This window comes from Aphanomyces invadans (assembly GCF_000520115.1).
Source record: "Aphanomyces invadans strain NJM9701 unplaced genomic scaffold supercont1.4, whole genome shotgun sequence".
NCBI lineage: Eukaryota > Oomycota > Saprolegniomycetes > Saprolegniales > Verrucalvaceae > Aphanomyces > Aphanomyces invadans.
In genome coordinates, this window is record NW_008580149.1 from 1,305,172 (window position 1) to 1,333,171 (window position 28,000).

The 28,000-nt window shown below is 54.3% G+C and overlaps 8 protein-coding genes across 8 annotated transcripts; 4 read left to right on the forward strand and 4 right to left on the reverse strand.

The window, feature by feature from the left end:
- Window positions 1-527: 527 nt before the first annotated feature.
- Window positions 528-4,149, forward strand: H310_02857 (hypothetical protein). The gene is made up of 8 exons (XM_008866528.1): window positions 528-607; window positions 652-711; window positions 767-1,066; window positions 1,111-1,431; window positions 1,479-2,268; window positions 2,331-2,628; window positions 2,687-3,123; window positions 3,168-4,149. The coding sequence occupies exons 1-8, from the start codon at window positions 543-545 to the stop codon at window positions 3,330-3,332; spliced, it is 2,436 nt and encodes an 811-aa protein (XP_008864750.1). The 5' UTR covers window positions 528-542; the 3' UTR covers window positions 3,333-4,149.
- Window positions 3,377-3,972, reverse strand: H310_02858 (hypothetical protein; the record flags this gene model as incomplete). The annotated part of the gene is made up of 3 exons (XM_008866529.1): window positions 3,377-3,422; window positions 3,471-3,582; window positions 3,651-3,972. 3 exons carry the CDS (start codon window positions 3,970-3,972, stop codon window positions 3,377-3,379), a joined length of 480 nt encoding a protein of 159 aa, XP_008864751.1.
- A 234-nt stretch (window positions 4,150-4,383) lies between the features above and the next one.
- H310_02859 (hypothetical protein) lies at window positions 4,384-10,335 on the forward strand. Its single transcript, XM_008866530.1, has 10 exons — window positions 4,384-4,968; window positions 5,029-5,411; window positions 5,459-5,749; window positions 5,797-6,044; window positions 6,098-8,060; window positions 8,108-8,359; window positions 8,409-8,594; window positions 8,646-8,832; window positions 8,879-9,405; window positions 9,471-10,335. Exons 1-10 carry the CDS (start codon window positions 4,449-4,451, stop codon window positions 9,531-9,533), a joined length of 4,620 nt encoding a protein of 1,539 aa, XP_008864752.1. The 5' UTR covers window positions 4,384-4,448; the 3' UTR covers window positions 9,534-10,335.
- Window positions 9,640-11,190, reverse strand: H310_02860 (hypothetical protein; the record flags this gene model as incomplete). Its single annotated transcript, XM_008866531.1, has 2 exons — window positions 9,640-10,266; window positions 10,312-11,190. 2 exons carry the CDS (start codon window positions 11,188-11,190, stop codon window positions 9,640-9,642), a joined length of 1,506 nt encoding a protein of 501 aa, XP_008864753.1.
- A 579-nt stretch (window positions 11,191-11,769) lies between these two features.
- H310_02861 (hypothetical protein) lies at window positions 11,770-12,261 on the forward strand (the record flags this gene model as incomplete). The annotated part of the gene is made up of 1 exon (XM_008866532.1): window positions 11,770-12,261. One exon carries the CDS (start codon window positions 11,770-11,772, stop codon window positions 12,259-12,261), a length of 492 nt encoding a protein of 163 aa, XP_008864754.1.
- A 207-nt stretch (window positions 12,262-12,468) lies between these two features.
- On the reverse strand, window positions 12,469-17,034 carry H310_02862 (hypothetical protein). Its single transcript, XM_008866533.1, has 10 exons — window positions 16,783-17,034; window positions 16,270-16,722; window positions 16,118-16,219; window positions 15,957-16,055; window positions 15,805-15,909; window positions 15,657-15,755; window positions 15,501-15,599; window positions 15,365-15,448; window positions 13,850-15,318; window positions 12,469-13,799 (listed from the first exon to the last, which is right to left on the reverse strand). Exons 1-10 carry the CDS (start codon window positions 16,969-16,971, stop codon window positions 12,755-12,757), a joined length of 3,744 nt encoding a protein of 1,247 aa, XP_008864755.1. The 5' UTR covers window positions 16,972-17,034; the 3' UTR covers window positions 12,469-12,754.
- A 1,590-nt stretch (window positions 17,035-18,624) lies between these two features.
- H310_02863 (hypothetical protein) lies at window positions 18,625-23,775 on the forward strand. The gene is made up of 5 exons (XM_008866534.1): window positions 18,625-18,841; window positions 18,887-19,106; window positions 19,169-19,520; window positions 19,603-20,849; window positions 20,893-23,775. The coding sequence occupies exons 1-5, from the start codon at window positions 18,672-18,674 to the stop codon at window positions 23,308-23,310; spliced, it is 4,407 nt and encodes a 1,468-aa protein (XP_008864756.1). The 5' UTR covers window positions 18,625-18,671; the 3' UTR covers window positions 23,311-23,775.
- H310_02864 (hypothetical protein) lies at window positions 23,585-27,864 on the reverse strand. Its single transcript, XM_008866535.1, has 8 exons — window positions 27,219-27,864; window positions 26,925-27,167; window positions 26,325-26,870; window positions 26,074-26,271; window positions 24,932-26,011; window positions 24,555-24,881; window positions 24,425-24,500; window positions 23,585-24,363 (listed from the first exon to the last, which is right to left on the reverse strand). Exons 1-8 carry the CDS (start codon window positions 27,810-27,812, stop codon window positions 23,741-23,743), a joined length of 3,687 nt encoding a protein of 1,228 aa, XP_008864757.1. The 5' UTR covers window positions 27,813-27,864; the 3' UTR covers window positions 23,585-23,740.
- Between the last annotated feature and the right edge of the window lie 136 nt (window positions 27,865-28,000).

Sequence of the window (28,000 nt, forward strand, 5' to 3'; positions counted from 1 at the left end):
CACTGCACATGGGCGGTGTTGTCTTCACGTTGCGCTGTGTATCTATGCATTTATCGTCCTTTGGTTCCACATGGACATGACACCAGGTCGCACGTGAGTCTGCACTCTACAAGCAGGAAGAGAAAGGCCCATGGCGTCGACGTTAACGACTAGTGCTTGCCGCCTAGATGAACAGCTATATTCTACTTCATGAAGCAACGTGTGCGCATTGTCCATCAAGCATCTAGCGCTGCACGTTCACCCCGGCAATAGCAAGATTCGTTTGACAGCATGAGCTCGTCGAGGTGCTTGAGTTCGCTGGGTTCGCTGAGGTTTTAAACACAGGAACATGAGTACAACTTTCCATCGCGAGATTTGGATGCGAGCTATGCATGATCGATGCATGCGACGCTTCCATGCGTTCCAATCATCATGTTCGTGTGTGCGTCGAACGCTCTTGTGCGACAGTTTGGATCTCCCATCGCAACTGATGACTATTTTGACCAATAAGATATTATGACGATAAAGTTGATATTTCGACGCAAATTGCCGACACGACCAAAATGCCCCCGGTGTGCTTGATTCGGCAAGGTGACGATGCGCTCGAGACATGCCCAGATGGCATCGCGTATGTAAATGCTGAAGGTTCTACGACTGATGGCGTTGTATTAGACTGCTGCAGTCCCTGAAGCATGAGCCTGTCGCCGTTATTTGCCTCGCAGGTCAATACAGGTCAGTCGCTCCCGCAGCGTATGTCGTCGCCCAACACGAAGGTGCGGTTTCGTAGAACTGGCAAAAGTTTCTTCTTGAACCAAATGTGCCGAAGCAAAGACTTGGCGGTCGTGCAGAGCAACGACGGATTCGTTGTCGGGCCAACGACCGAGTCTTGTACTCGAGGTATTTGGATATGGGACGCCGACCAGAGGAACGCTCGCGGCGAGAAGGTGCTGCTCATGGACACGGAAGGGATTGCATCAACTGACAACGACGAAACGTACGATGCCAAGATATTCTCTCTGGGACTTCTTCTCTCGTCCGTGTTTGTGTTCAACACAATGGGCGTCATCGACGAAGGCGCAATTGACCGGTACAATCTCCTAGACCCCTAGAGTCCTCCTCATGTGCATGAAGTTTGTTCCTTGTTTCCGAGCTGACCAAACACGTGTGTGTCCATCAACACGGCACGGCAGACGACGAGAAGCTCAGTCTCTCCAACGCCATCGACGATGAGCAACTCGCTTCGGCCAACGAAGCCTCGTTGGCACCGCACTTTCCTCCATTCGTGTGGCTCTTGCGGGATTTCTTGCTTGACATCCAGGAGAATGGCGAGACGTTGACACCCAACGTCTACCTGGAGCGATCACTGCAGCGACGGGAAGGCACTTCCAAGCGCAATGAAGAACGGAATCGCATTCGACAGAGCCTGCGCACGCTCTTCACACAACGAGAATGGTCTGCAACCTTCCCATTTCTACAGTGAGATTCATTGAGCTCTGTAGCGTGACGCTGATCCGGCCCGCGACGGATGAAGACAAGCTGCGAAATGCCAGCGAACTCACGGACGACGAGTTGCGCCCTGAGTTTGTGGTTCAAATGCGCGTGATTCGGGAGCGACTGCTCGAAATCGCACACCCCAAGCGCGTGCTCAACCAAGTAATAGACGGCACCAAGCTCGCCCATATCGTCCAAAACTACGTGGCGACGATGAACAACGGTGCCGTCCCCGACATCAAAGCGGCGTGGGACTACGTGAGCGACGTGACATGTGAAGCTGCCTACTTTCACTCGCTGGACGAATACAAAGCGATCATGGCAACCAACACGTCGATGGCGCAGCAGGAGTTCGAACGTGTGTACAAGGAGGCACAGGATGCCGCGCTGAATGTGTTCAAGAAGGAGTCGGTCGAAGGCGAGGCGAGGAAGCGATGCTTTCAGAACCTCAAGATAGCGATCGCCCAAGATCGAACACAACAAATCAATGCGCTGCAGGTGAAGTCCACTGAGTTTTGCACGGAGGTGGTGAGCCGACTGGCGCACGAATACATCAAACAACCCATTGAGCGCGGCGACTGGGACGGCAGCAAGGGCACGATCGACCTCTGCCATCGACTCTCGCCGTTCTTCGCTGCATACGACTTGGAAGGCGATGGCCCGTCGAAGACCAAAGTGCTCGTCCAGTTTGCGAAGGTTGACATGCTGACCATCCTGGAACTGCTGTTCTCCCGCATGACGCATCTCCATGACACGCTGCTGGAGAGCACGAAAATGGCCGCGGACGACATGATTCGAGTACTACCTACGACGGCAAAAATTTTGGAATCTAACTGAACTGTCCATGGCATTGTCTGCAGGAAGGCGAGAGCGTGCGACGAGCACAAGAGCAAGAACTCCACCAGCTGCAAGTGCAAGTCGCGCGACTGCAAGGCGTCGTGTCGACGTTGGAAGAGAAATTGGACAATGCGAATGAGAGCGTGACCGCGCTGAAGCAAACTAACCAACATGCGCAGGAGCAACTTGAAAGCGCTGAGGCCAAACGAGCTGCGCTTCGATCGGAACTCGACTTGGTGAAGGACCAACATGCGGTGCTTGCGCTGGACAACGTCAAGTTGACGTCCCAGTTAGACCACGCCAACCAGGCGACCGAACAAGGTGATCCGTTCAGCGAAAATTGTCCATCATCCCCCCTGACGCGTCGAGGGCGGTGTAGCTATCGCCGACCGAAACGCCATCCAGCACAACTTGACGGCAGACTTGAACGAAGAGCGCGCCGAACGGAAGAAAGAGCGCGAGACTGCCATCTCGAACCTCGCGAAACAGGCGGCCGAACTGCATGCGGTGCAGCGTGCGTTCAAGGCATGCAGCGCAGAGCTCGAAGAAGCGAATCGTGCGACGGTGCTCGTGTCAAAGGAGCGAGACCTTCTCAGTGCTAAGATCAAGAGTCTCTTGGAAGTCCACGAAGACACGATCGATCAACTGAACGAGATGAAGATAAGCCATGACGCGTTTGCCGACGAGAAGGAGCGACTGACTCTGCGATGCGAGCGGCTGGAGCAGCAGCTCGGCGACATTGGAGTGTGCAATCAGGTGGAAAACGTATTGAATGGCCTTTGCCTGGAAATCGCCAAGCAATTCGAATCGGACAAGGTAGCGTACCCGACCTTTGCCGCTTTATTCTCAGCCTTGCACAGGCCATTGGCATCGTGATCGAAGAAAAGGCGGCGCTGCAAGAGCGCCTTGGTGAGCTCCATGAGAAGATTTCGACGCTGCCAGATTTCTACCAGCGCCAAGTATTTTGTGCCGAAGAACCAGTGCCAGACTTTTTTGAAGCGCTGACCAAGTTCATAGGGCAGTAGACAAACATGGAGAAAACCATCATGTTGTTAACCCCCGGTTGATTCTAATACCCTCGTCGGTCACGGGATCTCGATCGACTTCGGCGGTGACTAGATGAGTGCTTGTCACCACCGTCGTCCCGGCGGCTTCGACCGTACCCATCGTCCCGTCGGTCGGAGCCGCGCGATGACTCTGCGCGGCCATACCCCGCGTCTCGGTCGAAATCCACATCGCGCCTGCTGCTTCGCGAATCGGACGTGCGACCATAACCTGCATCTCGATCATAGTACCCGCTGTCTCGATCGCTTCTCGACGAATACGAACCAGTGCGCCTGTACCCATCATCACTTCGGCGGTCAGAGCGAGACGATTCGGTGCGGCCTGAATCTCTGTGTCGCGAATCGTAAGCATCGTCTCGGCGGCGGTCAGAACGTTCACTGCCACGGTCCGAGTAATCACGGGAGTGCCGGTAGTCGCTGCGGGAAGAACGCTCGGCGCTTCTTCTATCTCTGCTGGAAACATGTCCACCGCGTTCCGATTCGCCTCTGCGGCTGTCTTCCTGACGACTGCTGTTGCGATCGCTTCGTGAATGGTATCTATCGTCTCGTTCACTTCGGTGTCCGTCGTCGCGATCGCTTCTGTGATGTCGGTTTTCGGCATCATCAAATTGACCCCGAGCTGGCGGGCCTGATGGCGGGAGTGCGTTACGCTGGGGAGATGGTCTCGACGGTGGAAGAGTGGCGGCTGGAGCTGCACTAGATGCTGGGTTTGTCATCCATGCAGGGAGCGTAGCATCCTTTCCTCGTCCTCGGCCAGCCATGTTTCCCTCCACACGATAGTTTCCAACTGACAAGGTCACTACAGTTCCACCGTCACAACCGTTTAATAGGTTAAACTTCATATTTACATGCAATTTCGGCCAATAATGAACGACCCATGCAGTCTCTGTGTTTGTTTAGTGACCACCACGTAGCTCAACGATTTAACCCAATGATTTGGTTGTTTAACGTACACTACGAAGTATCAATTATTGAAGGCCGTGAGGTGGCGGGAATCTTTTTTTGTTTGCGCGGAAACTCACACGACAATCAAAAAGGCACGACAGGACAGGAACACGAGCGGCAGTTCCTTCATCAATGTCGCGTAGAACAAGCAGAGCGAGTGGAAGTGGCGGCAGATCGTCTGCTCTAAGCGAGATTCGTCGACTACGAGAAGCAAAGCTGAATGGAGGTGACGATGACGTCGATCCCAAGAAGATCAGCCGCATCGACACATATGATGCGAAAGAGAGCAGCATTTATCAAGAGTTGAACGAAGAGGAGTACAATGAACTCGTCCGAAAACGCCGCGAGGAGCTGCCTTTTGTTGAAGACGACGAGGGTGGGATGGGATACTACGACGATGGCGAGGAACAGTACTTCGAAGACGACGGCGATATGGACGAAGAGTTGGTGGAGCCGGACGACTTAGACCCGAACAGCAAGAAGCGGCAAAGCTCCGGTGCGTTGTCCAGCGCGTACGTAAAGCGAGCCAAGCGCATGCAGCGCGCAAAGTTGGGAACGGGAACTGAACAGAAGATCACTCATATGTTCTTCTCGAAAACAAACGACAAACCGAGAAGTGCCCCCACAACTACCTCACGACGCGCCAAGCAAGGTAATATGTGATTCATTTGATGTACGAATCTGACATTTATCTGCATGTTTATATACCTAGATATTGATCTTGACAGCATGTTGGACGACTTGACAAACAACCCGCTGGATGCATCACTGTCTCGCACAAGAAAGCAGCCCATGTTTACTTCTAGTCAAAGCACATCAACGTCGCAACTGCCATCATCATCCTCTGGTCGTCAATTCATACAGGAATATCAGCCAAGCAGCTCGACTGTCCATCCCGACGACGACCAAGGGGAGGTCGGAGTTGACCACGGTTACGAATTCGACGACGAAAACGACAGCTTGCACCAAAAAAATGAGAACGCTGATGCTGGCATTGAAAAGGAAGAGCCCCGGCAGTCAGTCACGGCCACAGCACCGGTCGAAAATGCGGAGGTTGCCCCTGTCGTAAGCAAGCGCGACTTGCTTCTCAAGAAGGTAAAAATTCCAACTTATTCAAACGACACCTCAATGCGTACACTTAGGCCCGTGAAAGCCGAGTGGAAGCTTCTGCAGCAACGGAGAAAGTGCTGTCGACCACCGTCGATAGCCAAGCTGACGACGACGCATCCTCTCACGACAAGCCGTCAATCGGTGGGCTGCACGTCGGGTCTGTTCCATCGAACGAAGTGGGCGAGTGGTGGAACACCACCGATGTCGCTGTGGAAGAATCCACCACACCCATAGATACGTCGACCGATGGCGACCTTCAAATCTTTTGGACTGACGCGGTCGAAGTGCGCGATCGGCCCGGCAAATTGTACTTGATTGGCAAGGTAGCTCTATCGAATTGTACGGGCATTTATCGACGTCATAAGTGTAGACTAAAGACGGCCAAGGGTTCAAGAGTTGCTGTGTAATTGTGAACAACTTGCAGCGGTACTTGTACGTTGTTCCCCGTGTACCAACCGAGAAGCAAGGATTGTACCCCACCATGGCCGACTTGCCCAAAGAAGCCCAACAAGAGCTGTGGATGAATATGCACAAAGACATCAGTTCGCTTCTCATTCCATCCTGCATCACGGACCGCAAGGACCAACAAGCGTTTCGAACTAAGCTCGTCGAGCGCAAGTGCGTAACTTGTCAAGCTTGCCGCATGGAGTTTAATGGTTCCTTCCTTGTAGTTATGCGTTTGAATTGCCAGACCTTCCTCGCGGCAAGAACACGTACTTGAAGGTCAAGTATCCAGCCAAGTATGCAGCTCCGTCACCAGATGTCTGCGCCAAGGGCAGATCGTCGTTCGTTCGCATCTGCGGCGGCACCGTGCGCCCTTTGGAAACATTCCTCATTCGTCGCAAGCTCCTCGGTCCATGCTGGTTGCAGATCCAAGGCGCCAAGCGCGTGACGACCAACCACCAAAGCTACTGCAAGGTCGAATATGAAACATCGAGTCCGATCAACGTCGTGCCTGTCCATGGCATTCCATCTCCGCCGCTGACTGTGCTCAGCTTGAGCATTAAGACCTGCTGCAATCCCCATTCTCACAAGCACGAAGTTGTCGCATTCTCTGCTGTGACTGAGACCAACATCAACCCGGAAGGAGGCAGCAAGGGAAAGGGCAAGATCTCTCATTTCTCTGGCATCCGGCCGTTCATGGCTGACTCGCAGCGTTTTCCAGAATCGTATGGCCCCGCAGCCATGGCCAATGAACGATTCCGCACCCCACAGTCTCTCAGCATTGAAATGAACGAAAAAGCACTGCTCAATTTTCTCTTGGCCCGAGTCCAGCGAGAAGATCCCGACGTGATCGTCGGCCACAATTTGCAAGGGTACACCCTCGACGTGCTCATGTCTCGGATGGACAACTTCAAGATGGGTGGGATGTGGTCGCGACTGACGCGGCTGCGTCGTGGGTTGCTGGCGCCCATGAACCAAGGCGAAGGCTGGAACGAATACCGCTTGGACGACATGTCCAACGGCCGCTTGTTCTGTGACACCTTTGTCGCCGCCAAAGAACTCCTGACGTCGCAGTCGACGTATTCGTTGTCCCATTTGGTGTCCACGCAACTCAACAAGTCGCGGGTCGAAGTCGAAATGACCGATATTCCGGCCATTTTGGCCTCTGGTCCCGACAACTTTGTCAAGCTCATCCAGCACACACTGGACGACGCCATGTTTGTCCTGCACTTAATGCACAAGTTGGAGGTCATTCCTCTGAGCAAGCAGTTGGCCAATTTGTGCGGATATCTGTGGACGCGGACGCTACAAGCTAACAAACGAGCCGAGCGCATCGAGTATTTGCTTTTGCATGAGTTTGATCGGCCAAAGAGCAAGTTCATCGTCCCAGAAAAGTTCCGCGACAACAAGCCCAAGTTCAGCAAGAAGCGAGAGCCGGCGGGATACGCCGGAGGGATGGTATTTGCCCCGAAGAAAGGCTTGTACGACAACTTTGTCGTGCTGCTCGATTTCATGAGTCTGTACCCGTCCATCATTCGGGAGTATAACATTTGTTTCACAACGGTCGAGCGCAATTTGAACGTCGCGAACGAAAAGCCGAGCGGACCTCGCAACCTTGAAGATGACGACGAAGATGCCGACGGCGAAGTAATTGTCACGGTCGAAAACGACGTGCCGGCGCTACCGAGTGCTTCCTGTGCGGAAGGAATCCTCCCACAAGTGATTAAGCGACTCTTGGAGTCGCGCAAGCTTGTCAAGCAACAGCTCAAGGCCGAGTTGAAGGCCGGGAACATCGAAAAAAGCTTGACGTTGGATATTCGCCAGAAAGCCATTAAGTTGACGGCCAACTCCATGTACGGTTGCCTGGGCTTCCGCTACTCGAGGTTTTATGCAAAACCTATCGCCGCCCTCATCACGTCAACTGGTCGCCAAACCCTCCAGCGTGCCCAAGAAGTGGCTGAACAAGAGTGTGGCTACGATGTCATTTACGGTGATACTGACTCGATCATGGTCGACTCTCGCAGCGATAAACTCGAAGACGCCAAGCGCATTGGACGGGAAATCCAAGTCCAATGCAACAAGCATTTTAAACTCCTCGAGCTTGAAGTTGACTACATTTTCAAGACGATTCTCCTGCTCAACAAGAAGAAGTATGCGTCGCTCGTGGTGAAGGAGCACAATGGCGGAGTGGTACGCAAGTTGGTTTTGCGATTGGTTTGAACGTATCGTGTGCCTAGACATACGAAAAAGAAGTCAAAGGACTCGACATGGTACGTCGAGATTGGTGCGTGCTGTCCAAGGTTGTGGGGAACAACATCCTGGACTTCATATTGTCTGGCATTGGACGAGACGAAGTCGTCGAGAAGATCCACGAATACTTGCAAAGTGTCGGAGAAAACATGCGAGCCGGCAAGGAGCCCATCACGCAGTACGTGATTACGAAGAGTTTGAACAAAGCTCCAGAGCAGTACCCAGACAAGGCCAAACAAGTGAGGGACGAGTGTGTTGCCCACCAATTGAGAGAATTCGTATGTGTAGTATCACGTACAAGTTGCGATGGCATTGAGAAGCCAAGGCAAAGCAATTGGTGTCGGCACTCAAATCCCATACGTCATTTGCAAAGAAGAGGAGCCTGGAAGTCAACGTCGCGCATACCACCCCGACGAAGTGTCGCGGTCGCAAGGAAAGCTCAACGTGGACATTGAGTGGTATTTGGAAGCTCAGGTCGGTCCATTTTTGACGCTGGTCGGAAATAAAATCTGACGACGTCTGCAGATCCATCCACCAGTGAACCGTCTCTGCGCCCACATTGATGGGACCTCAAGTCCTCAGCTCGCGCAATGCTTGGGCTTGGACACGAGCAAGTTTTCACATTCGGTGCAAAACGTTGGCGAAGATGAAATCGACATCATCCCAAGTGTCCTGCAACACGACTCGGAACGCTTCAAGTCTTGTACTCCATGTAAGAGCTCTCAATGTCGGCTGAACTTCACGTTTTGGCCATGTAGTGCGACTGACGTGCCTTAAGTGCAACCAAGAGAACATGTTTCCTGGCGTGTTTGCGTCGCGGGCTACGCGGTACTCGTCTGGATTGCTCTGTCCAAACGGCTCGTGCAAGGCCAACTTTTGGGGCTACGATCAAGAAGGAATTTATGGACAAGTTGGCGACGATTTTGCGGCGCTTCTGTCGAATCGAATGCACTTGGCAATTCGCGACTGCACGAGGCGGTACTATCAAGGGTGGGTCGTGTGCACGGAGGGACTGTGCAGCTCCCGCACGCAAAAGCAGTCTCTGCGTGGGCGTCGAGGGGACGCTTGTTCGGTCACTGGATGCCGAGGAACGGTGTGCATGGAGTACTCGGACACCGCTTTGTACACGCAACTCAAGTACTACGAATCCCTCGTCAACGTCAACCACGCACTGGAGAACATTCAAAAGGAAAATTCTCGTCAACTTGGCCAAGAGATTGCTGTGGGAGCCATTCCCGAGTCGCATATGGCCCTGTTTGGAAAGTTGTGCCAGCAAATTCGAGAGGTACCTACGGGCAGCGCCACACTCAATACGTTATCGACTAAACTGATCATTCTGTGCTAATGTAGACGATCGACCGCAACGATTACAATTGGGTCAAGCCGTCCATGTGGACATCCCTGTTTTCATAGAAAAGCGGGCACAAGTATACTAGAAATCGACCTGCGTTTTTGTTTTATGTCGGATGCAATGCGTTCCCGGTACTGCTTCAACTGAAGCATGGCAGTGTTAGATTGTTCAATGGAGTCGCGGGTCGGCGTTTTCGACATGAAGCGTGCGCCGTTTCTTGGGCGACGGGTTGTTGAGCAGGATGAAGTGGCCTTGCTTGTTGAAGACGACGCTATCGACCATCTTGATGCGCCCCTTGGCAAGCATAATGCGGCCCACTTCGACCGCTTCTGCTTCGCTCGTGACAAACTGGTTGCCGACCAGCGTATCGATCATGGTTTTCGCCGACAAACACGCAATCTCACGCTTGAACACGCCGACGCGAATCCGCACCGGCCGAACGCACTGGCGAACTTCATGCAAAATCGACATGAGTCGAATCTCCTCGGAAATCGGGTGCGCGCCGAGCAACGAGCTGCGACTTAAATACTGCAGCACTTCGGGGATGTGCCCGCACAAGAGTCGAAGTTGTTGCAAGGAATGGGGCCAGAACTGCGGCTCGAATGTTCGCGCGTGCGCCCGACTGCACCACAGCAAGAGCGACAGCTGATAAAACGTCAACCGATGGGCCTCCATCGACACGCCTTGGTTGAGCATGTTGTACTCGAGCATGTTTGGGTTGATGATCATGTTGCCAAAGTCGTTGAGCAAGACGGTGGTCCCGACTTCCGTGAACGAGTCCCACAACGTCCGAAGCTACAACAAGAGGTTGAGTGATGCTGCAGGTTGACGGGGCCGTACCGGGGAGTGGCAGATGGGGTCGCGTCCATTGACAAACCGAAACGTGGTGGGCACGAGGGCGTTGAAGAGCTTCTTGAACGCATTTCCGCCGACTCGGGGACACCCAAAGGTCGTGCACGCAACTTGGGTGGAGCCCCACTTCAGTGCTACGTCCAAGCTGCACAGAATCGCCAACGCACCACCAAGGCTGTGGCCTGTGACGTACACGGGCCGGGGGCACTCGTGATGCAATGACTCGATGGCCGCCAGGACCGTCGCCGCGACGGTTTGGTACGCGGTCCAGAAACCTTCGTGGACCCACGGGTATCGCCGCTTGCAACAATTCACTCTCGAGATGCTCTGGGGGCGGTATTCCCCTGTCATCGTGTCGACCGGCACAGCCGCGGCGTCGTACTCATACTCGCGTCGGGTCGCATTGAAGTCCGTTCTAAAGTTTTTCCAGCTCTTCGTGCCGCGGAACGCCACGACGATCTTGTCACCCGACTGCGCAATCAAGCAGTGCGTGTCGCTGCCGGGGTCGTGGATGTGATCGACCAGGCCAAACCGTTTGTTTCCAATCATGTTGTGCAGATGGAGAAAGTCCTGCGAGTAGTCTTTGTGGCCACATGCGTACGCGAGGAAGGCAAAGTTGAACATTTCGATCTGCGACTCGAGGACAAAATGCCGGGGGTCGATCGACGACGTTTGCTTGAGCATGTCGGCAATGTTGAAATTCGCCGTCTGGAACACATCGGACGGATGCATGAAGTACCGAACGCGGTGTGCCTTGACTTCAACACTTCCCGGCGACGAATATAGCCACCCGCAAAGCCCGATCGCGTCCGCTGGCAGGCACGCAAACCTACGCGCTGGATCAGCGCTCGAGTCGCAACAACGCATCGTTCCCTACATCGAAAGCAGCAGCCATGCCACGATCGTGAGGCGAAACCCAACAGTCGCCGCGGTTGCCCCCGTGCACCGGATCCCGTTCGATTCCGTGACGTAATACTCGGTCGGGACGAGCCACGACACGCCGTGGCCACACACGACGAGCGCAAACACCATGTTCGCATTGTAGTTCATGAAAAAGTTGAACGCGATGATAAACTTGGAAATGTTCTTGACGAAGCAGACTCGAAATGACTTGCGCACGCGCGATATCTCAAGGATCGCCCACCCACAAAACACGCCATCGACGGCACTGACGGCGATGCACGTGAACACGATGGACGGCGCCACATCCACCGACGAGTGGACGGCGAGCCGCGCAACAGTCACGACGTTCGTCATCGGGAGATAATCGAGCACGACGCGAAACGTGCACCCGAGCGACACACGAAGCCCGACGTAGCACACGTACGGCCATATCGAGAGCTCGACCTCTGTATTCGCCACCGATATGTTGTTCGTGAGTGAGTCTGTCTTGAAGCATCGGCAGAGCCCAATCAGTACGGCATACAAGAGCACAGCTTGGATGGAATGGAGCACGTTGCGCACGGCGACATTGACCGCGCTGCCTTGGCCTTCGTACCAGCAGTGGTGCTGGGTCACCCACGCACCATACATGCTCGAGAACGCAATGCCAAACAAAACTTCTCCACACGAAATGAGTCCGTACACGATTGCGATCAACGCCATCGTGGATTGCACCGGCTGACGTTCGCCTGGCGACAGCATGTGCATCCGACGCGTAAACACTCCACACACGAGGCTCGTGAACGCTTGGATCAGGAGGTGGGTCACTTGGATGTTCATGTCGGTGGAGTGCGTCACCGCCATCTTGGAGCTTGGCCACCACACGACGGACCCGATGCTGACCAACGCGCCCGTGATGAGCGCCACGTTGAACAGTGTGTACGTGATCAAAACGTCGTGCGGCGTGAGCGCGTCAATTTTGAGATCTGTCGTGGACACGATCGACAACCGTTTGATTTTGAACCGGCTGAGCGACCCCACGCGTTGGGCAAATAACTTGATGGACCCGCGATTCAACCTCCTCGACGCATTCGCCGAGCCGTCGTTCGTGAGTTTTGCCGCCTCGACCTTGTCGCTCTTGTTGTCCTGCGCTTTCTGGGCGCGCACATCCTGCGAAATGCCCGTCTCGATGTCCGCCAATGGATCCTCCGTCAACGGTGCCGGCGACCTCCCCAGTTGAATGGAGTTGACCACTACATCGAGCTCCATGCGCGGATAGAGTCGCGGAAGCGCCGGCTGGCTGGTGCCATTAGGTTTCATGAACCTCCGTCGTCCGCAGCACCGTTGTTGTGGTCGCGAGATTGTACTGATCGTTGTGCACCAGTCTGACTATCCACGCGCTATTTTTGGCCCTCGCTCCAAACTCTTGGAGAGACATGGTGGCCGTCTGCCGTTTGGCACACTTCTTTCCATCATATATCGTGCATCCTTTAGTACCTGCCGCTAGCTCCTTTGACGTCGCCCTCCGCTTCACGCGATTACATCCATCCTATTGCGTCTTAAACTGCTTCTCGTACGCCGCCAAATTTGGCAGGGATGCAACGTGCCGCATGCCTCCCTTGGGATCCTTTGGCCCTGTTTCGTTCGGATCTGTCTGGAAGCGAGGGGGCAAGCGGTTGATCGCCATCGACTTCGACTTGACGTCAAATGTGACGCTCTTCTGGAACATCTTGAGGTCGAGTTCTTTGGTCTTTCCCCCCACGGTTTGCGCCCGTTTCCGTCCGCCAACGTCGTCGTCAGTCTCGTTCTTCTTCATCGCGTCGATTGTGCTGTTATCCGCGTCGTTGTCGATTTCGATGGCGAGAGCGTTCGCACTGGAAACGTGGGTGTTCGTCAGCGACGCTTCGATGGCATCCTCTATCGCGTGAATCCATTGCTCTTGTCGCCCCCACGTGTCCGTTAACACTAGAAAGTTCTTGTACCCCTTGGTAGTAAACTGGATGCCATGCGCGCCTCCACCAGGCCCGGCCGACGCCCCAAACGAGTACCATTTTCGAACGGACGTTGGAATGACCCATTTCATCCGTGTGATCCAATTCGCCATGCCGCTCTGCAACGTGTCGCAGTACCAAAGTTTGTCGCACTTGCGGCACAGCCCCACGTACGTTAGCGTAAACGTCAGCGCATGGAACGGCATCGGCACTGGAAATTGAATAAACGACGACACGCGAGTCGGCTCGGGGACTGGGATGTGGTCGTGAATTTTGTCCTTCTTGTACATGAATCCCGTGATAAAGTCGTCCGTGATGTTGACCTTGCAGTGGAACGTTGCCGCCCCCGAAAAGATTGTTTCGAGGTACCCGCTCATTCGCTCGACGTTGCCGAGCGTGCTCGACACATACTTGGACGAACTTTCCTTCAAGCTGATGCATCCCGTGCAAAGGGGTGCATGGCGCTGGCCCAACGGCGTCATTTCGACCGCGTTTTGCTTTGCCAGCACCGTTTCAAAGTCTGCCCACTCGGGAATCGCGAGCGTGTACTGCCGCACGACTTCTTGGCACGTTATGGAAGATTTGTCCTTGTAGCTTGGCGTGCTAGACACAGCGTGAGATAACCAGGCGATTCCACGTCACGGAGGATGTACTTGATCAGGGTGAAGATGCTGTTGGCAATTGTCGTCATGTGGCCCTTGTACTGCACTCGATCGTGGTACGACTTCATCACGAAATGGAGTAAGCTCGTTGACGGCAAAAACAGACTGTTGAGGAGCGGACACGATGGAAGGCGCTTTTGATCTGGATCGAGCAGTACAAATCGGATTATATCCGTAACCTCGTGGTGCAGCATGCTGTTGCTTGGGTTCGATTCAAAGCACGACATGAGAACGGGCATGCATCCCGCCGACGCTAACGCCGCGTTCAGGCCGCTGTGTTGGAGGAAAATGCACCGCTTGAGAAATGTCACGACGCAGAGAAGCGTGTTGCCAGTCTTGCCCTTTTTAGCGACAAAATTCTTGCAGAGGACCACAATCGACGCCACGCGTGGCACCAAAATCGCGGTCAGGTCGCTCTGGACATCCCGAATCAAGCCTTCCACAGTTGCAATGTCGCGCTTTTTCTTGTGGTAACCCAGCGTGCTCATGAGCATCATCAGGACAGACAGCGCGCCTCCCTCTTCCAAAGGAAGTTTCACGCACTGGTCGTTGACTTGCCGCGCGAGTTCAGCACACCCCAAGTCCAAGAACACTTGAAGCGCATTGTCGGACCGACACAAGTGCGACAGAAGCGTCCGCAGCAGCTCGTTTTGAAGGCCCGTCGGTGTACGTGCCGTAATGAGGGGCAGTGAAAAGTCGTTGTTCTCAACGAACACGACGGGGTCGCACACAGAGGGAGGGAAGATGATGTACTTGAGCAGCGAGCAAATATTCTCGACAGAGTCACGTTGGTAGGGGGTGCCAACTCCCCAGCTGAGTGTTCGTTGCCACGAGTACAGTCGATCAAACATGCAGGCGAAGAGACCGCTCTGGACAAGAAATGCCTGGCCTTCCTTCGACAAGTCCGAGTACAGGATCCACACGACCGTATCACGGATAGAATCGAGGCCGATATGACACACGAGCCACGGCACAATGTGGTTGCTTTCCGTACCCAAAAAGTAGAGCATGGCTGGCCCGAGGTACCGATTGTTCACGTAAAAGTTGACGACTTTGCAAAACAGGACCACGAGCACTTCGTCCAACACGCCGCTTCGACACAAGAAGTTGAACAGGACTTTGAAATACCCGACGCAAGTTCCGTGGTCAATCTTGCCGAGTTTTTCAAACACGTGGATGTTGTACCACAAAGCAATTTCGCTGCAAAAATGTTGCGCTTTGTACGGTCCATAAACAGGATCTATTGTCGTGGAAGGGGGCGCTGTGATGTGCCCAAGCACGTCGTATATCACGCGAGGTTCCTCGAGCCACGCGATGGTTTTCGGGTTTCGCATGACTTCTCGCTTCAGAATGTCAATTCCAACGCCCTCTGTGTCCGCCAACCGAATCAAATCCATGATGGTAAAGGCTGGATTGCCCACGGCTTCTTCAATGAGGCGCCGCTGATCTTTTACAGATTCCTACAAGGCCACATCAGCCACTTTGCCAAGGTTCGAAAAACAATACGCTTTCAGCTCGTTCGTGCAGAAAATCTTCGACTGCTTGATGGCCAGCGTGGGCTGCAATGGTTTCTGCAGTATTTCCCTCTCGCTAGACAAAACAGTGGACCATCAACTTGAGCAACACGTGGTGGGCACCGTACATCTTTCGCTCCCAAGCTTGCTCCAGCATCCGCGAGCAGTGTCACTGCACCTAATTTACCCGCACGGGCGGCTTCCATCAACGCCGTCGTCGAGTTGGCCTGCGAGATGAGAGAAACTCATCCCACAATCTTCAAATGCCACTGCTTGAGACTTACACTGGGAACGTCCAAGTCGGCCTTGGCCTCAATCAGCGTCGCCAAGCAGTCGACGTAGCCGCTTCGCGCAGCATTGTGCACCGCTGTCGTTCCTCGTTTCTACTTGAGCCATCCATCACGACATCCCATGGAGGTGCGTAGACCGTACTCGATTGCGAGACAAGTTGATGCAGCAGCCCTTACGAATCAAGTACTTGACACACGCGTCAGCACCGTCTCTTGCCGCAATCATGAGCGCAGTGTGGTCATGCACCTAGCCGTTCAGGTCCAATTCAAACTGGAAACATTCGATTCACACACGTCCTCAGCATCGATGTTGGCTCCAAACATGACGAGGGCGCGGGCAACTTCGATGTTGTCCACAGAACAAGCCACCATGAGGGGAGTTGTGCCGTTGGGCTAGCAATGACGCCATCGTGAGCTCGAAATCGTTAGACAACTGCATCTACGTATTTTTTCACCTTGTGCTCGTTTAGAGATACTCCACAGGCGTGCAGCACTTCAATGCAGTCCACATGTCCGTTTTCGGCGGCATCGCAGAGGGCATTCGACAACGGAATGTCCTACATGGCTTGTAAGGTCTGGGATATCCTCAGCGGTTCGCGACACGCACCTTGATCGAGAATTTTTCTTGGGCAGTCATGAGCAGTGCGCGCAAGCTGATTGTGTCTCCCAGACGGGACGCTGTTGCCACACCAAACGGGATGTCGTCGTCCACGAGCTTGTCCAGCGCCGCCTGCCCTCGCAAGAACTCAATGACAACCTTGGACGGCTTCTTTGCGAGAAATTGGTCGGCGTGATGTTTGGAAAGGCGGACGATCGGAATGTCCACGGACTGCCGACCCGACGAGTGGAAACCCTCGAACAACAGCTTCGGGCCAAAGTAATGTTCTCGCTCGATGAAGATGCATCCCGTGACACCTGCTTTTAGCAATCGACGAATTATATCTGGAAAGTGCAGCCTTCCCCCGCGTTCGACGATGGCAATGTTGCCGAGTAATGCATCAGCGTTTCGGAGTTCGTCGTCTGCCTTGATGGGATCCACAAACACAGGATGACCTTGGATCTAGGACGTGTATCGTCAAGACCAGTGAATCAAGTTAACGCGACCGCAGTATACACGCACCTGGGACGCTCTGCTGCTGTACTTGTAACTGGAAGGCTCGGCAAAATGGTGCTGGCCATTCCAGACGACAAATGGGAGACCTGCGTAGTGGTCCGGCGATCGTTGTCGCCTGTCGGTAGAGCCCCCGGTCGAAGTAGATCGATGGATAGATGTCTGCTGGCGGGGTACTGTCGACTGCTCGTTGCCCATGCTCGTGGACGGACAGGCCGGATGGTCCTAGCTGCCGCAGGTTCCTCTTATTATGTATCCTTGGGCAAACTTTAGGGGATAAAAATGAACCAATCAGAGGCGAGCATTTGGGGCGCAAAATTCATAAACATATTCGTGGCGCATGGAAACGCCGCTGAAGCCCTTGCGCGAGGCAGCGACAGATCCTGCGTGCAAACGGATGTACGCTCGCGACGACAAGACTTCGCAATTTGGCATCCACCATGTACGGCTGAAGTGAGGAGTAGGCTTGCATTGGCTCTGCACAACTTCATCGATGGGGCCGGCATATCTTTTTCAATCCCATTGTACCTTGGAGCCTTGGCGCGGTGAGACTCTGCTTGCTTTCCATCTGCCAACGTTTCTCGACATGGATCGAAGTTCATTGTAGATACAATGTGCATGACAATATATTTTTATAATGGCGCAATTCAGTCGGGGCAGGGTTGCAAAGTCAACATCGAGAATGCCGCGGCGTTTGCGAGGAGTCGAAGGGGGTACATGTCGTACGCAAGAGGGTGACGAAGGTACTCTTGAAGGGCATGTTATCATTGACGTAGTTGCAGCCTTTGACATGAGCAACTCTACTCCGAATTCTTGCTGCGCTGTTCGAGACGGCGCACCAGTCATTCCGACTGCGCCGCGCTTGTACCCGCCCATCCCCTGCTCGGATGCATAACGTTGATTATTGGGTACGGTCAAGTAGACTATGTAACAGCGATATACTAAACTACTTCCCGCCTCTCCCCGGTTTAGTTTGTTGGGTGTGGACATGTTTTTGTCTACATATCTCATGACCTAATGCGAATTGGATGAAGGATAGATGCACTTTGAATAGAGAATTTTCATGGCTCTCCAATGGCGCTAAAGGCAGAGTCCGAATTTGCCAATACCTTGAGTTATAACCGAAGAATGTTCAATACGCTTTTTATAATTCTCTCTGTCGAATTGGTGTATACAGAGGCCTTGAGTTATATATGCGGCAAAGAATATCAATGAACATACTATAGTAGATGGATATATTTGTATCAAACGTGACAATCGAATGAATAGTAGTAGCACAATGGTGAACTCACGAATCAGAGTCGTTAGAAAAATTCTATTGGCTGTTGGATTCAAAATATGATTTGATTTCATCCAATCAGAAGGACATATTTTGATTTTCCAGTACATTCTGCCAGTGAAGTCAAATTCTCTTATATTTCGATTCCAACAAAACTACCATACACTTTCCATTGAATAGACCAATGGGTGCTTTCACCGCCGAATAACCTATTTTGATTGGCTAAAATTCAGCGCAAAATCCTAATTTGCAACTCTCACCTCTCTACTCCAATACAGTTCCATCTGGTCATAGTAGTGCTAGCGGACAATGGACAGTGCAGACGTGGAACGTGTTGTCAACTCATGCTGACTTACTGAAGAAACGTCAAGGCACACACTTACGAAGTGCCGAAAGGATCCAAAGTTTCAACGGGAGACCAGGGATTTTCGCTCAAATATTATGTTCACTTCGGCAATTGACACGTGGATTGTGGTGAGACGTTGTTTGGTTTGTTTTTCGAATCGCTCAAATAAGTGCGATTTCAACCAATTGCAATCGCACGTGATTGGTCAACACAATTCAATACGGGCAAAGCAGTTTCCGTTCAGTCGGCACCAAAGCGGCCGGGCGTAGCAGGATGGACGCCGTCGAGGACGCCAAGGCCGCGGGGAATGGATACCAAACTGTGCGCACTCCATCGCCAAGTGGCAACGAGCACTCACATAGCTGCTCGGAAAAAGTGGAATTGGAGATTGAACTGCCGCCGGCAGTCCGAGAAGACATTGCATTACGATATCGGAACGAACAGTACGGACTTCGCTGGATGCATGTGACTTGACGCTGTCGCTGTAGGATTTACGTGGACAAAGCCCAAACTGAAGCTGATACCCTCGAGATCCGCGTGTTTCGCGCGCTTGAGAGCGTCTTGTGCTTTCTAAAAAAGACGACGTTGTACGAAGCGCGGAAGGTGTTGAAATTCGTCATCATTTGGCAAGGAGCGCTGTGCACAATTCGATTTCTCCCGATTCTACTGGGCTATTCGTTTCGATCAACAGTTCCAGTATTCATCATGGTAAGGTTGCCCTGGCCCGCACGATACGTCGAATGGACTCATGTGGACCATGCTTCATCTAGTACCTCACCCTCATCTTCGGCTGGCACGGGTGCAATCACTTGGTACCAAGGTCTCTTCTCCTCTACAAAATCGGCATGCAAGTCAGCATCGTCGTGGATGTCCTGTGGTATGCCCTCGGGTGGAACGGATCTCCGACGTCCACCGGTGGCGCGGACGAAGAAGAAAACTTGTCCAAGGAGACAGCATACTGGATCCACCTCGTGCTGTCCGTGGTTGTGTTTGCATGCAACATCACGGGGCTCCTGTACGGGTGGAAACTGCGCCGCGTTGTAAACTCGGTCGTGAACCAACGCGAATGTGAACGGGCAGCGCTTGTTGCGGAGCCTAAGGTGTCCAAGGTTGACATGAATGGTGCGCCCCCTTCTTCCTTTGTCCGCCTTTGTTAACACATTGCATCTTGGTCTTCTTCTCACGGCACTCCGATGTGTTGCAGAGCCCCCGCCGAAGCGAAGCGTGTCCCTGGGTGGCGCGAATCCCAAGTTCACGGCCAACACCATTCGAACGAGCAAGTACACGCTATGGAACTTCGTCTTTGTGTTCTTCAAGATGCAATTCAGCCGTCTCGCCAACGTGTACACGTGCATTGTTGTGACGCTGTGTTTTTTCAGTTTCTCTCCTGTTGGGCCGGAGGCGAGCCTCATTCCGCTTCTAATCGTGTTCACGACGGCCGCCATCAAGGACGTGTCGGAAGATTTGCGCCGTCATAAGTCCGACTTTAAGGTAAACTCGAAACCCGTCCGCATTCTCCGCCAAAACGACACGATCGACGACGGCATTGTCCGGAGTTGGAAGGACGTTGTCGTCGGCGATTTGCTCGTGCTCAAGGAAGGCGACGAAGTGCCGGCAGACTGCCTTGTCCTCGCCACCGACAACAAGAGCGGTATGTGCTACGTCCAAACAGCCAACTTGGACGGCGAAACCAACATGAAGATCCGCCAAGCGCTGACGACGAACCGATTTGCGAGCCCGAAACAGCTCCAGTCGCTCAACGTAACGGTATCGTGCGATGCCCCGAACAAAAACATGTTTGAGTGGAGTGGGTACGTCGACATCAACAGCGAATACCTCCCGGCATCCATCGACAACCTCCTCCTGCGGGGGTGCGACCTCGTGAGTTCCGAGTGGACTGTCGCGCTTGTTTTGTACACGGGACCGGAGACCAAAATTGCTCTGAACGCGTCGGACGGAGTTAAGAAGAACAAGCGAAGCCTCGTCGAGCAGTCGTTGGACAACATGTTTGTCATTGTGCTGGTTGTGCTGTTTACAATTTCGCTGTACTGCTCCCTTGGCAACCGGCGGTGGAGCACAACCAACTCGACGCTGGCGTCAATTTACCCAGACTACCTCGACGGCGTCGCGGTCGTAACAAAAGAGTCGAAGAAGTCCGACTACATCTTCCTGAGCTACGTGATCCTGTTCAACAACTTGATCCCGCTGTCCATGTATGTGACGATGGAAGGAATCCGATTTGTTCACGCGCGGTACATCGAGAGCGACTTGGCCATGTACGACCCGGTGTCCGACATGCCGGCGGAAGCGCGCAACAGTAACATCAACGAAGACTTGGGCCAGATCCAGTACATCTTTTCCGATAAAACTGGCACTCTCACGCGGAACGAAATGGTGTTTGCAAAGTGCACCGTTGCTGGGCTCAAGTACAACGACTTGGACTTGGACAAGGTGAGTGCACAGCGTCGTCGCGTTCGGTTGATCACGTTTGTAGTCCGCTCGCCCTGGAACGCGGTTCAACGACTCCCGCCTCTTGCATCGCCTCAACAACAAGCACGGATCGGCCCACAACATCCACGAGTTCCTGACACTCTTGATGGTGTGCAATACTGCGATGCCGCAAATGGAGAACGGAGAGGTTCGGTACCAAGCAGCTTCTCCCGACGAGCAAGCGCTATGCCTTGCTGCGCACGATCTCACGTACTGCCTCAAAAGTCGCAGCGGATCCAAGTGCGAGGTCTCGATTCAAGGCGTCCCAGCCGAATTTGATATCCTCCACGTGATCGAGTTCAACAGCGACCGCAAGCGCATGTCGGTGATCTGTCGCACCCCGTCAGGACGGATCAACATCTATTGCAAGGGGGCAGACGACGTGATCTTCGACCGGCTCGACCCTGGCCAACCCCAAGGCGTGCTCCACGTGACGAAAGGCCATTTGCAGGACTATGCGTCGCAAGGGCTGCGAACACTGACCACTGCTATGCGCGAGATTCCTCTGGAAGAGTACACTGCGTGGAAGGTCATCTACGACGACGCGGAAGCGTCGATGGACAAAGGCAAGCTCGCCGCTGCCGCAGAGCTCGTCGAGTGTGGGTTTCGTTTGCTTGGAGCGACCGCAATCGAAGATTTGCTCCAGGAAGGAGTGGGCGAGTGCATCACGTCGTTGCGAAAAGCAGGGATCAACTTTTGGGTCCTGACCGGCGACAAAAAAGAGACAGCGATCAGTGTTGGGATGTCGTCGGAAGTGATTGACGACTCGATGGACGTGATCGTGCTAGACAGCAAAAACAAGGACCAGTTGACAGAAACCCTGGAAGAACTGTACTCACACATGGTCGAGGACAAGTGGGGCACGAAGAAGGACGACGCGATCTCGGTCGTCATCTTCCAGACCCTCAAACGCGTGTGCGTCATGGGGATGAACTATTTCCTGTCGATGCTTTCGGGCAAGTACCGCATCCTGCCCAAGAAGCGTCATCGAAAACGGCGACCGAACAGCGACGCGAACAACATCAATATGGATGTGTATCCACACCACGAAGCCAACGTGAGCTCGATCAGCAGCGTATCGACGGCGGTCGATCCATTCTCGAAAGATTTTGAGCCCGTGTCTGTCCCCATCCACAACAACCCGTCCACGGAAGACACGATCGAAGACGACACGATCGAGTACGCCATGGTAATTGACGGCAAGACGCTGGCGCTTGTGCTGGATAACGACATCAAGTACCTATTTCTCGCCGTGGCGCAGCAGTGCAAGTCGGTCGTGTGTTGTCGGTGTTCGCCGTCGCAAAAGGCCGCCGTCGTTCGACTCGTGACCGAGCCAACATTGCTCTGGACACCTGGAAACGTCAGTCTTGCAATCGGCGATGGCGCGAACGATGTTCCGATGATCCAAGCGGCAAGCGTCGGTGTCGGGATCAGCGGCAAGGAAGGGCGCCAGGCCGTGCTGTCAAGCGACTACGCGTTTGCCCAGTTTCGATTCCTCAAACGGTTGGTGCTCGTGCACGGGAATTACAGCTACAAGCGCGTGTCGAAGCTGCTGCTGTTCTCGTTTATGAAGAACATTGCGTTGTCGTTCACTGGTTTCTTCATGGCGCCGCAGACACTCTACAGCGGCCTCCTCATGTACTTCAGCATCCTCTTTACTCTCTACAACGCACTGTTTTCGACGATTCCGATCGTGGTCCTTGCCATGTACAACCAAGACGTCAGTCCGGCCGCGCTGATGCAATACCCGACACTCTACCACAATGGACTGGACAACCGGTCGTTCAACATGTCGAGCTTTCTCGGGTGGTGCAGCTTGGGTATTTGGCATGCGTACGCCGTCAGCAGCGTTCCTTTCACGTGCGACGGCTATTTCTTCAACTGGTTCACGGACGACGAGACCGATGTTGCTGTGTTCCATGGCCAGCCGCTTGGGCTGTGGGCGGATGGCGTGGCGTCGTACACATACCTGATTGTGTCGTCGACGTTTCAAATTTCGCTGCTCACGAGCAACTGGACCATGCCAAACGTTGTGGGGGTGTACGGGACGTTGGTGTTTTACTTTGTCTTCATGTGGTTCTTCTCGTCGGCGTACAGCATCTTTGACGTGGACGTTTTGGAAATTTACGAAGCCACCAATGTGTTTCAGCAACTGAGTGGCGAGGCGTGGTTCTGGCTCGGCATGGTCATGACTGGCGTTGTTGCCGTCCTCCCCAACTTCATCCTGCGCGCCGGCCGCGTCCTGTTTTACCCCGAGCCGTCGCACTTGATGCGGGAGTGGAATAAAATGCCGACAGACGAAGCGTACCGCGACGAGACAGTGCACGTAAGCCCTCGCATGATCCGCAACCAAACAGGCTTTGCGTTCTCGGAAGGTGCCCCGATTGAAGCCCAAACAATCGTCCGAGCTACGTCGAAATGACGACAGAATTCATTATTTTATTCTACAACGCCACGTGCGCGTCGTCCTTGTCGAATGCAACCATCGAGGCTTGGCCTGCCCATGGCGTTGCAACCTGGACTTGATACGTTGCGCTTGAAGACGTCGTTGACTGCATCTGTATGCATCTAGGAGGGTAGTGACTCCCGATTCCGTTTGTATGCGAAGTAGACAAGATTAACGGCGGAGGTCGAACCTCATCGTTCGGCGTGCCGCATCGACGCCGTACACGTCGCTCAACAGAGTTTGATGGTCGAAATGCTGGCAACTTTCGTGTTGAAGGTGCGGTGCAGAGTGGGGAAGGCGGCGCTGGAGGCCATTCACATGGATACGCTTCCATCAAAGAAAAAGCCCCACACTTGTATTTGGGTCGGAACATGTAAACTAGTAAATCCATCGGGCGGCGGCAGCATCACAACGACCGATGAAAGGCGCCGCCTCCGAACGCGTCTTTGTAGTATGCATTCACCATGATGTCGTACGAGTGGCATCCCTCGAGCACGACGCCCGAATGCGGCGCCGTGTCTGCTTCCTCGAGCGACGAAGACATCCCTCGTCGAACGAGGGCGGCGTTGTACGATTCACGCAGGTGCGGTTTGAGCGTCTTCGTCGCGAGGCTTTCCTTGAGCACGTGTGTCGGGATCGCGTCAAAGTAGTTGGGCAAATTGCGAGGACGTTTCTCCTTCTTCAACATGCGGACGCAAATGGGAAAGACCGAGCGCAGCGCAGATGCAAAGTACCGAAACACGATGACACGGAGTAGCGCGAGGGCAGCGATCGCAACAAGCAAACCAAACATGACTTCGGAGGGCATCGTGATGGCGCGCGCAACAATGCGACCGCCGCGTTCGAGCTCGGCGTTGAGGGACCCGAGCGCCGACAGCTGCGTTGTCATCTTGTCAAAGATCTGCGTGTTCGAGTACATCCAAATGCCAAACAACGTGTGGAGGAGAATGGCCCATGGAAGGAGGCTGCCAGCCGCCCCCGCGATCTTGCCGTCGTACTGCGGCGGCGACCGCACAACACGTAAAAACGCTAGAGAAAGAAAGGTGCGTGAGCATTGCTTCGTTTGCGAGGACGGGAAGTGTCACCGTACTGAATTTGTCTGTCCAGTACGTGATGATCATGGAGAAGAGACCGATCAAGAGCATGAGCGGCATGCCGCTCGAGAACTAGACAGCGGCCGTCAGTCTCGACGACACTCGCAATGACACAGTAGACCATACCAGGAGCGTAATGAAGATCGTGTTGATCACAACCGAGTACCGACTCGCCAAGTCGAACTCGGGGCCGCGGTACAGCGCCTCCAAATCTCGCTGCGTTTCTTGGTGGGTGATGGTCCAGTCAAAGGAGAAGCTGCGGTCGGCAAACCGCTTGATCTCCAGGACCACGTACGTGATGAACACGCCCGCGTGGGGTGACACCATGTTGATGATCATGGTCAGCATGAGGGAAATCCCAACATCGTTGTACCAACTCACGGAAAAGTCGGAATACTTGCCCGTAAAGATCTTGATCCCGTTGATGGATGCGCCAGCGCTGTTGTCCATCACCTACAAGCGGGTCAGAGAGCTGCAACGGAGCAGCCCACCACTGCGCGTACGTCGTCCATGTTGGCGTTGAGCAGCAGCACAATCAACGCCGTGTTGAAGAACTGCGCAATGAAAATTTTAGTCACCGTCGCGACTACGACGCCCGATCGCGTGTGGCTCTTTTGCTTGAGCACGAGGTACCGCAGGACCGGCGTCAAGCACGCATTGATGACGACGACGATCAGGACAGACGCCACCATCAGCGCTTGAATTTCCAAGTACTGCGTGCCCCACGAATCGCAGTATTTGGCACTCGTGCCGGTGCGGTGGTCGACAAAGTTGATGTTCATCGCGTCCTTGAGCGACGTCCGCAGCAACGCGGCCTTGCAATAGCACATGACCATCGTTTGGTCGCCCGAATTGCTCGTTTGCTCCTGGACAACATCCCACGCCGTAACTCCGCCGTCCGGACAGGACACGGGGGCGCCGTACTTTTGCGTGAGCTCGTTTTTCTTGACCTTGGCGGCGTAAATGATGATGAAACTCAAACACAGCAGCGACAGCGCCAAGATGTTGACGACGACGACGCGGAAACCCCGATTCATGGCGGTGTAGTCCAGGTTTTCCCAAATGATGTCGGTCGGGTCCGGCGCGGTCTGGATGAACATGCGCTTCTTTAGGAATCGTTTGTGGTACGGCTGGAACAGGCGGTGCAGGAGCCCCAGGTTCGGGTACTCGCGCAGGCAGCGAAGGTACCCCTCCTCTTCTTCGAACGTGATGTACGCCGTGACGGCGACCAGCCCCTTGCCCTTGTTTTTCTTCTCCCACTCGTCCAACCGCTTGTCGTAGTTGGTGAACTGGTCCCCCAACGCGTTCGACGCCTTGAGGAGCTTCTCCATGCGCTTGTCGAACGTCTTGGCGTCCATTTCGTGGCTGTTGCCTGGCTTTTGACCCGGCTGTAACTTTTTAAATTTGGCAATTCGTTGCAGCGCCACGTCCAGCTTGGCCGCGACTTCGCCGCGCTTCCGCATCAAGCTGATCTGCATCGCATTCGTCAAGCCAAAGTTGACGTCGGCGACGCGAATGGCCTTGACGCTGTCCTTGTACACGGGCGGTTTGGCACTCAGCACCGTCTCCAGGTGGGCTTTCAACTACGCGACGGCCATCCATGAGCCCACGACCGCGAGCCGGCCACATAGCATCTACTACATACGTCTTCGGCGAGCTTGGGCACGTCCGTGTGGCGCGGCAAGTGCATGAGCTGCACCGTGTAATTGTCTACGCTCAGTCGATCGGCCAGGATCTGTGAATTCGCCGCCTTTTCTTGTCTTTTCATCCAAACCACGACCAGGATGAACACAACCGAATACACAATGTCGAGACCACACGCCATGCCGACAAAATTTTGGCGCTACCAGCAACAAGAGCAGCGCGGTGACGGGGCAGCGCGAGGGGAAAGCCTACCGTGACTTCGTTCCACCCCATGATCTTGAACGCCCACGAATCCGACACGTCAATCTTGGTCGTCAGGCACTGCGCCTGCGCAATGATGCCGCGGTCGCCGCGAGTCGCGTTTGGGCATGTGGCCGTCGCCATTTGGTCGGAAAGCCGAGCTTGGCAAAAGAGGGGGCTGCTACGGTCGGTGCACACTGTGTTGTACGTCTTGTCGACTTTCCACAAGTACAGCTCCGAGTCGTCGACGGCCAGCGAGCACGATTGCTGTCCGAGGCACAGTCCGTTCAAGATGGGCACCACGGATGGACTGGAGCACCCGGGCGCGCTCTTCACGGCCAGTTCAGGAAACTCGCCGGCGCCCGTGACGGGGTCTTTGGTGTAGCCACAGCATGAGTCGCCCGCCGATGGAAACGCCCCGAGGTAGCATGGGGCCCCGGACGACGGACAAGACGACGTGGTGGTGTCGACTGTCCCGCGGCATACGCCATTCGAGCTCGTTTGGTACGCCGTAGGACACGAGCACGTCCCTTGACTATCATGCAGCGAATACGACGCCTATCCCATCCGTCAGGCGTCCATCGTGGCGGACTGATTGGAACGAAATCCCACCTCGATGCGACCGATTTCGCCGTATGGACAGGTCAACGTGAGGGTTTCGCCATACTTGGCCTGCGCGCAGACCTTTTCGGACTCGCCCAAGTGGCCCATGCTCGTCATGCCAAGAATCGCGAGCGGGTTCTTTTGCAGCTGCAACTTGATCGCGTCCGTACTGCCGCTGCCGCAGATGACGTAAATCGCCATGGACGGCAGACTGATGATGAACATGATCAAGAACAGCCACGACATGACTTTCTACACGACGCCGTCACTGACGTCGGTACCTCGTGCAAGTCATCGACGTACCAAGAATTTGAAGTAGAGACTGATCCCGATGCCGTACTTGCTCAGGACGTGCGAGTCGGTCGGAAGTGTGTGGAACGAATGCGCCCCAAAGTCCGTCGCGATCACGGGATACGTCTTGGGCACCGCATGGCCCATGCGGTCCTTCTCGGTCTGGGAGTAGCACATGGGATGCGTCAACCCGCGGTCGCGACGGCATTTGGCATACGACAAGTACTTGACTCGCTTCGTCCCGCAGTCGGGCGGGTACCCCGCCAATTGGGCATCGTGGCCGGGCGACGTGCAATCGTTCATGCACGCTTCCAAATCGTCTGGGATGGCAATCGAGAGCTCGTGTGGCCTGGGTGCAGTCGTCGAGACGTCGTCTTGGTTGGACGCGCGAGCCGCCGAAACGGGTCCTTCTTCCAACACGACGTCAGTCGTGTCGTTCGCACCTTCGACAGCACGCGCAGCAGCATCATTGGTATCATCGATTGCAGCACGAATGTCGTCGGAGGCGGCGATCGCTGAGGTGGGGCGTTCCTCCGGTGCCGTCACCGATGCGTCAGGTGCAACCACGTGGTCTGTGTGCGGAGCAGTCGCTGGCTTGTCGGACATGCTCCCAGCGTCCTCGGGCAACGTGATCACGTGGAGCTCGCAACCACGCGCGAGATTGAAAACTCGTTCTGCATTTAGCCAAGCCAAAACGGCCCCTCGATCATGACGAAAAAAAACCGCCGTAACTGCCCTTCCATCCCCTCGCAGTGTCTGCGTGACGCCGCTCGTCCCGATGAATGAACACATCA

Excerpts from the sequence above, each read along its gene's own strand:
- H310_02857 (XM_008866528.1), top strand. The coding sequence starts at position 543 with ATGCCCCCGGTGTGCTTGATTCGGCAAGGTGACGATGCGCTCGAGACA. Across the intron at positions 1,432-1,478 it reads CTCTTCACACAACGAGAATG|CGTGACGCTGATCCGGCCCG; the intron begins GTCTGCAACCTT and ends TGAGCTCTGTAG. Across the intron at positions 3,124-3,167 it reads AGCAATTCGAATCGGACAAG|GCCATTGGCATCGTGATCGA; the intron begins GTAGCGTACCCG and ends AGCCTTGCACAG.
- H310_02859 (XM_008866530.1), top strand. The coding sequence starts at position 4,449 with ATGTCGCGTAGAACAAGCAGAGCGAGTGGAAGTGGCGGCAGATCGTCT. Across the intron at positions 4,969-5,028 it reads CTCACGACGCGCCAAGCAAG|ATATTGATCTTGACAGCATG; the intron begins GTAATATGTGAT and ends TTATATACCTAG. Across the intron at positions 8,833-8,878 it reads CTTCAAGTCTTGTACTCCAT|TGCGACTGACGTGCCTTAAG; the intron begins GTAAGAGCTCTC and ends TTGGCCATGTAG.
- H310_02862 (XM_008866533.1), bottom strand. The coding sequence starts at position 16,971 with ATGGGCAACGAGCAGTCGACAGTACCCCGCCAGCAGACATCTATCCAT. Across the intron at positions 15,319-15,364 it reads TGCACGAACGAGCTGAAAGC|GAATCTGTAAAAGATCAGCG; the intron begins GTATTGTTTTTC and ends GTGGCCTTGTAG. Across the intron at positions 13,800-13,849 it reads AGCATCTTCACCCTGATCAA|CACGCCAAGCTACAAGGACA; the intron begins GTACATCCTCCG and ends CGCTGTGTCTAG.
- H310_02863 (XM_008866534.1), top strand. The coding sequence starts at position 18,672 with ATGGACGCCGTCGAGGACGCCAAGGCCGCGGGGAATGGATACCAAACT. Across the intron at positions 19,521-19,602 it reads GTCCAAGGTTGACATGAATG|AGCCCCCGCCGAAGCGAAGC; the intron begins GTGCGCCCCCTT and ends GATGTGTTGCAG. Across the intron at positions 20,850-20,892 it reads ACGACTTGGACTTGGACAAG|TCCGCTCGCCCTGGAACGCG; the intron begins GTGAGTGCACAG and ends TCACGTTTGTAG.
- H310_02864 (XM_008866535.1), bottom strand. The coding sequence starts at position 27,812 with ATGTCCGACAAGCCAGCGACTGCTCCGCACACAGACCACGTGGTTGCA. Across the intron at positions 26,272-26,324 it reads TGGGGTGGAACGAAGTCACG|CGCCAAAATTTTGTCGGCAT; the intron begins GTAGGCTTTCCC and ends TGTTGCTGGTAG. Across the intron at positions 24,501-24,554 it reads CGATCTTCATTACGCTCCTG|TTCTCGAGCGGCATGCCGCT; the intron begins GTATGGTCTACT and ends GCCGCTGTCTAG.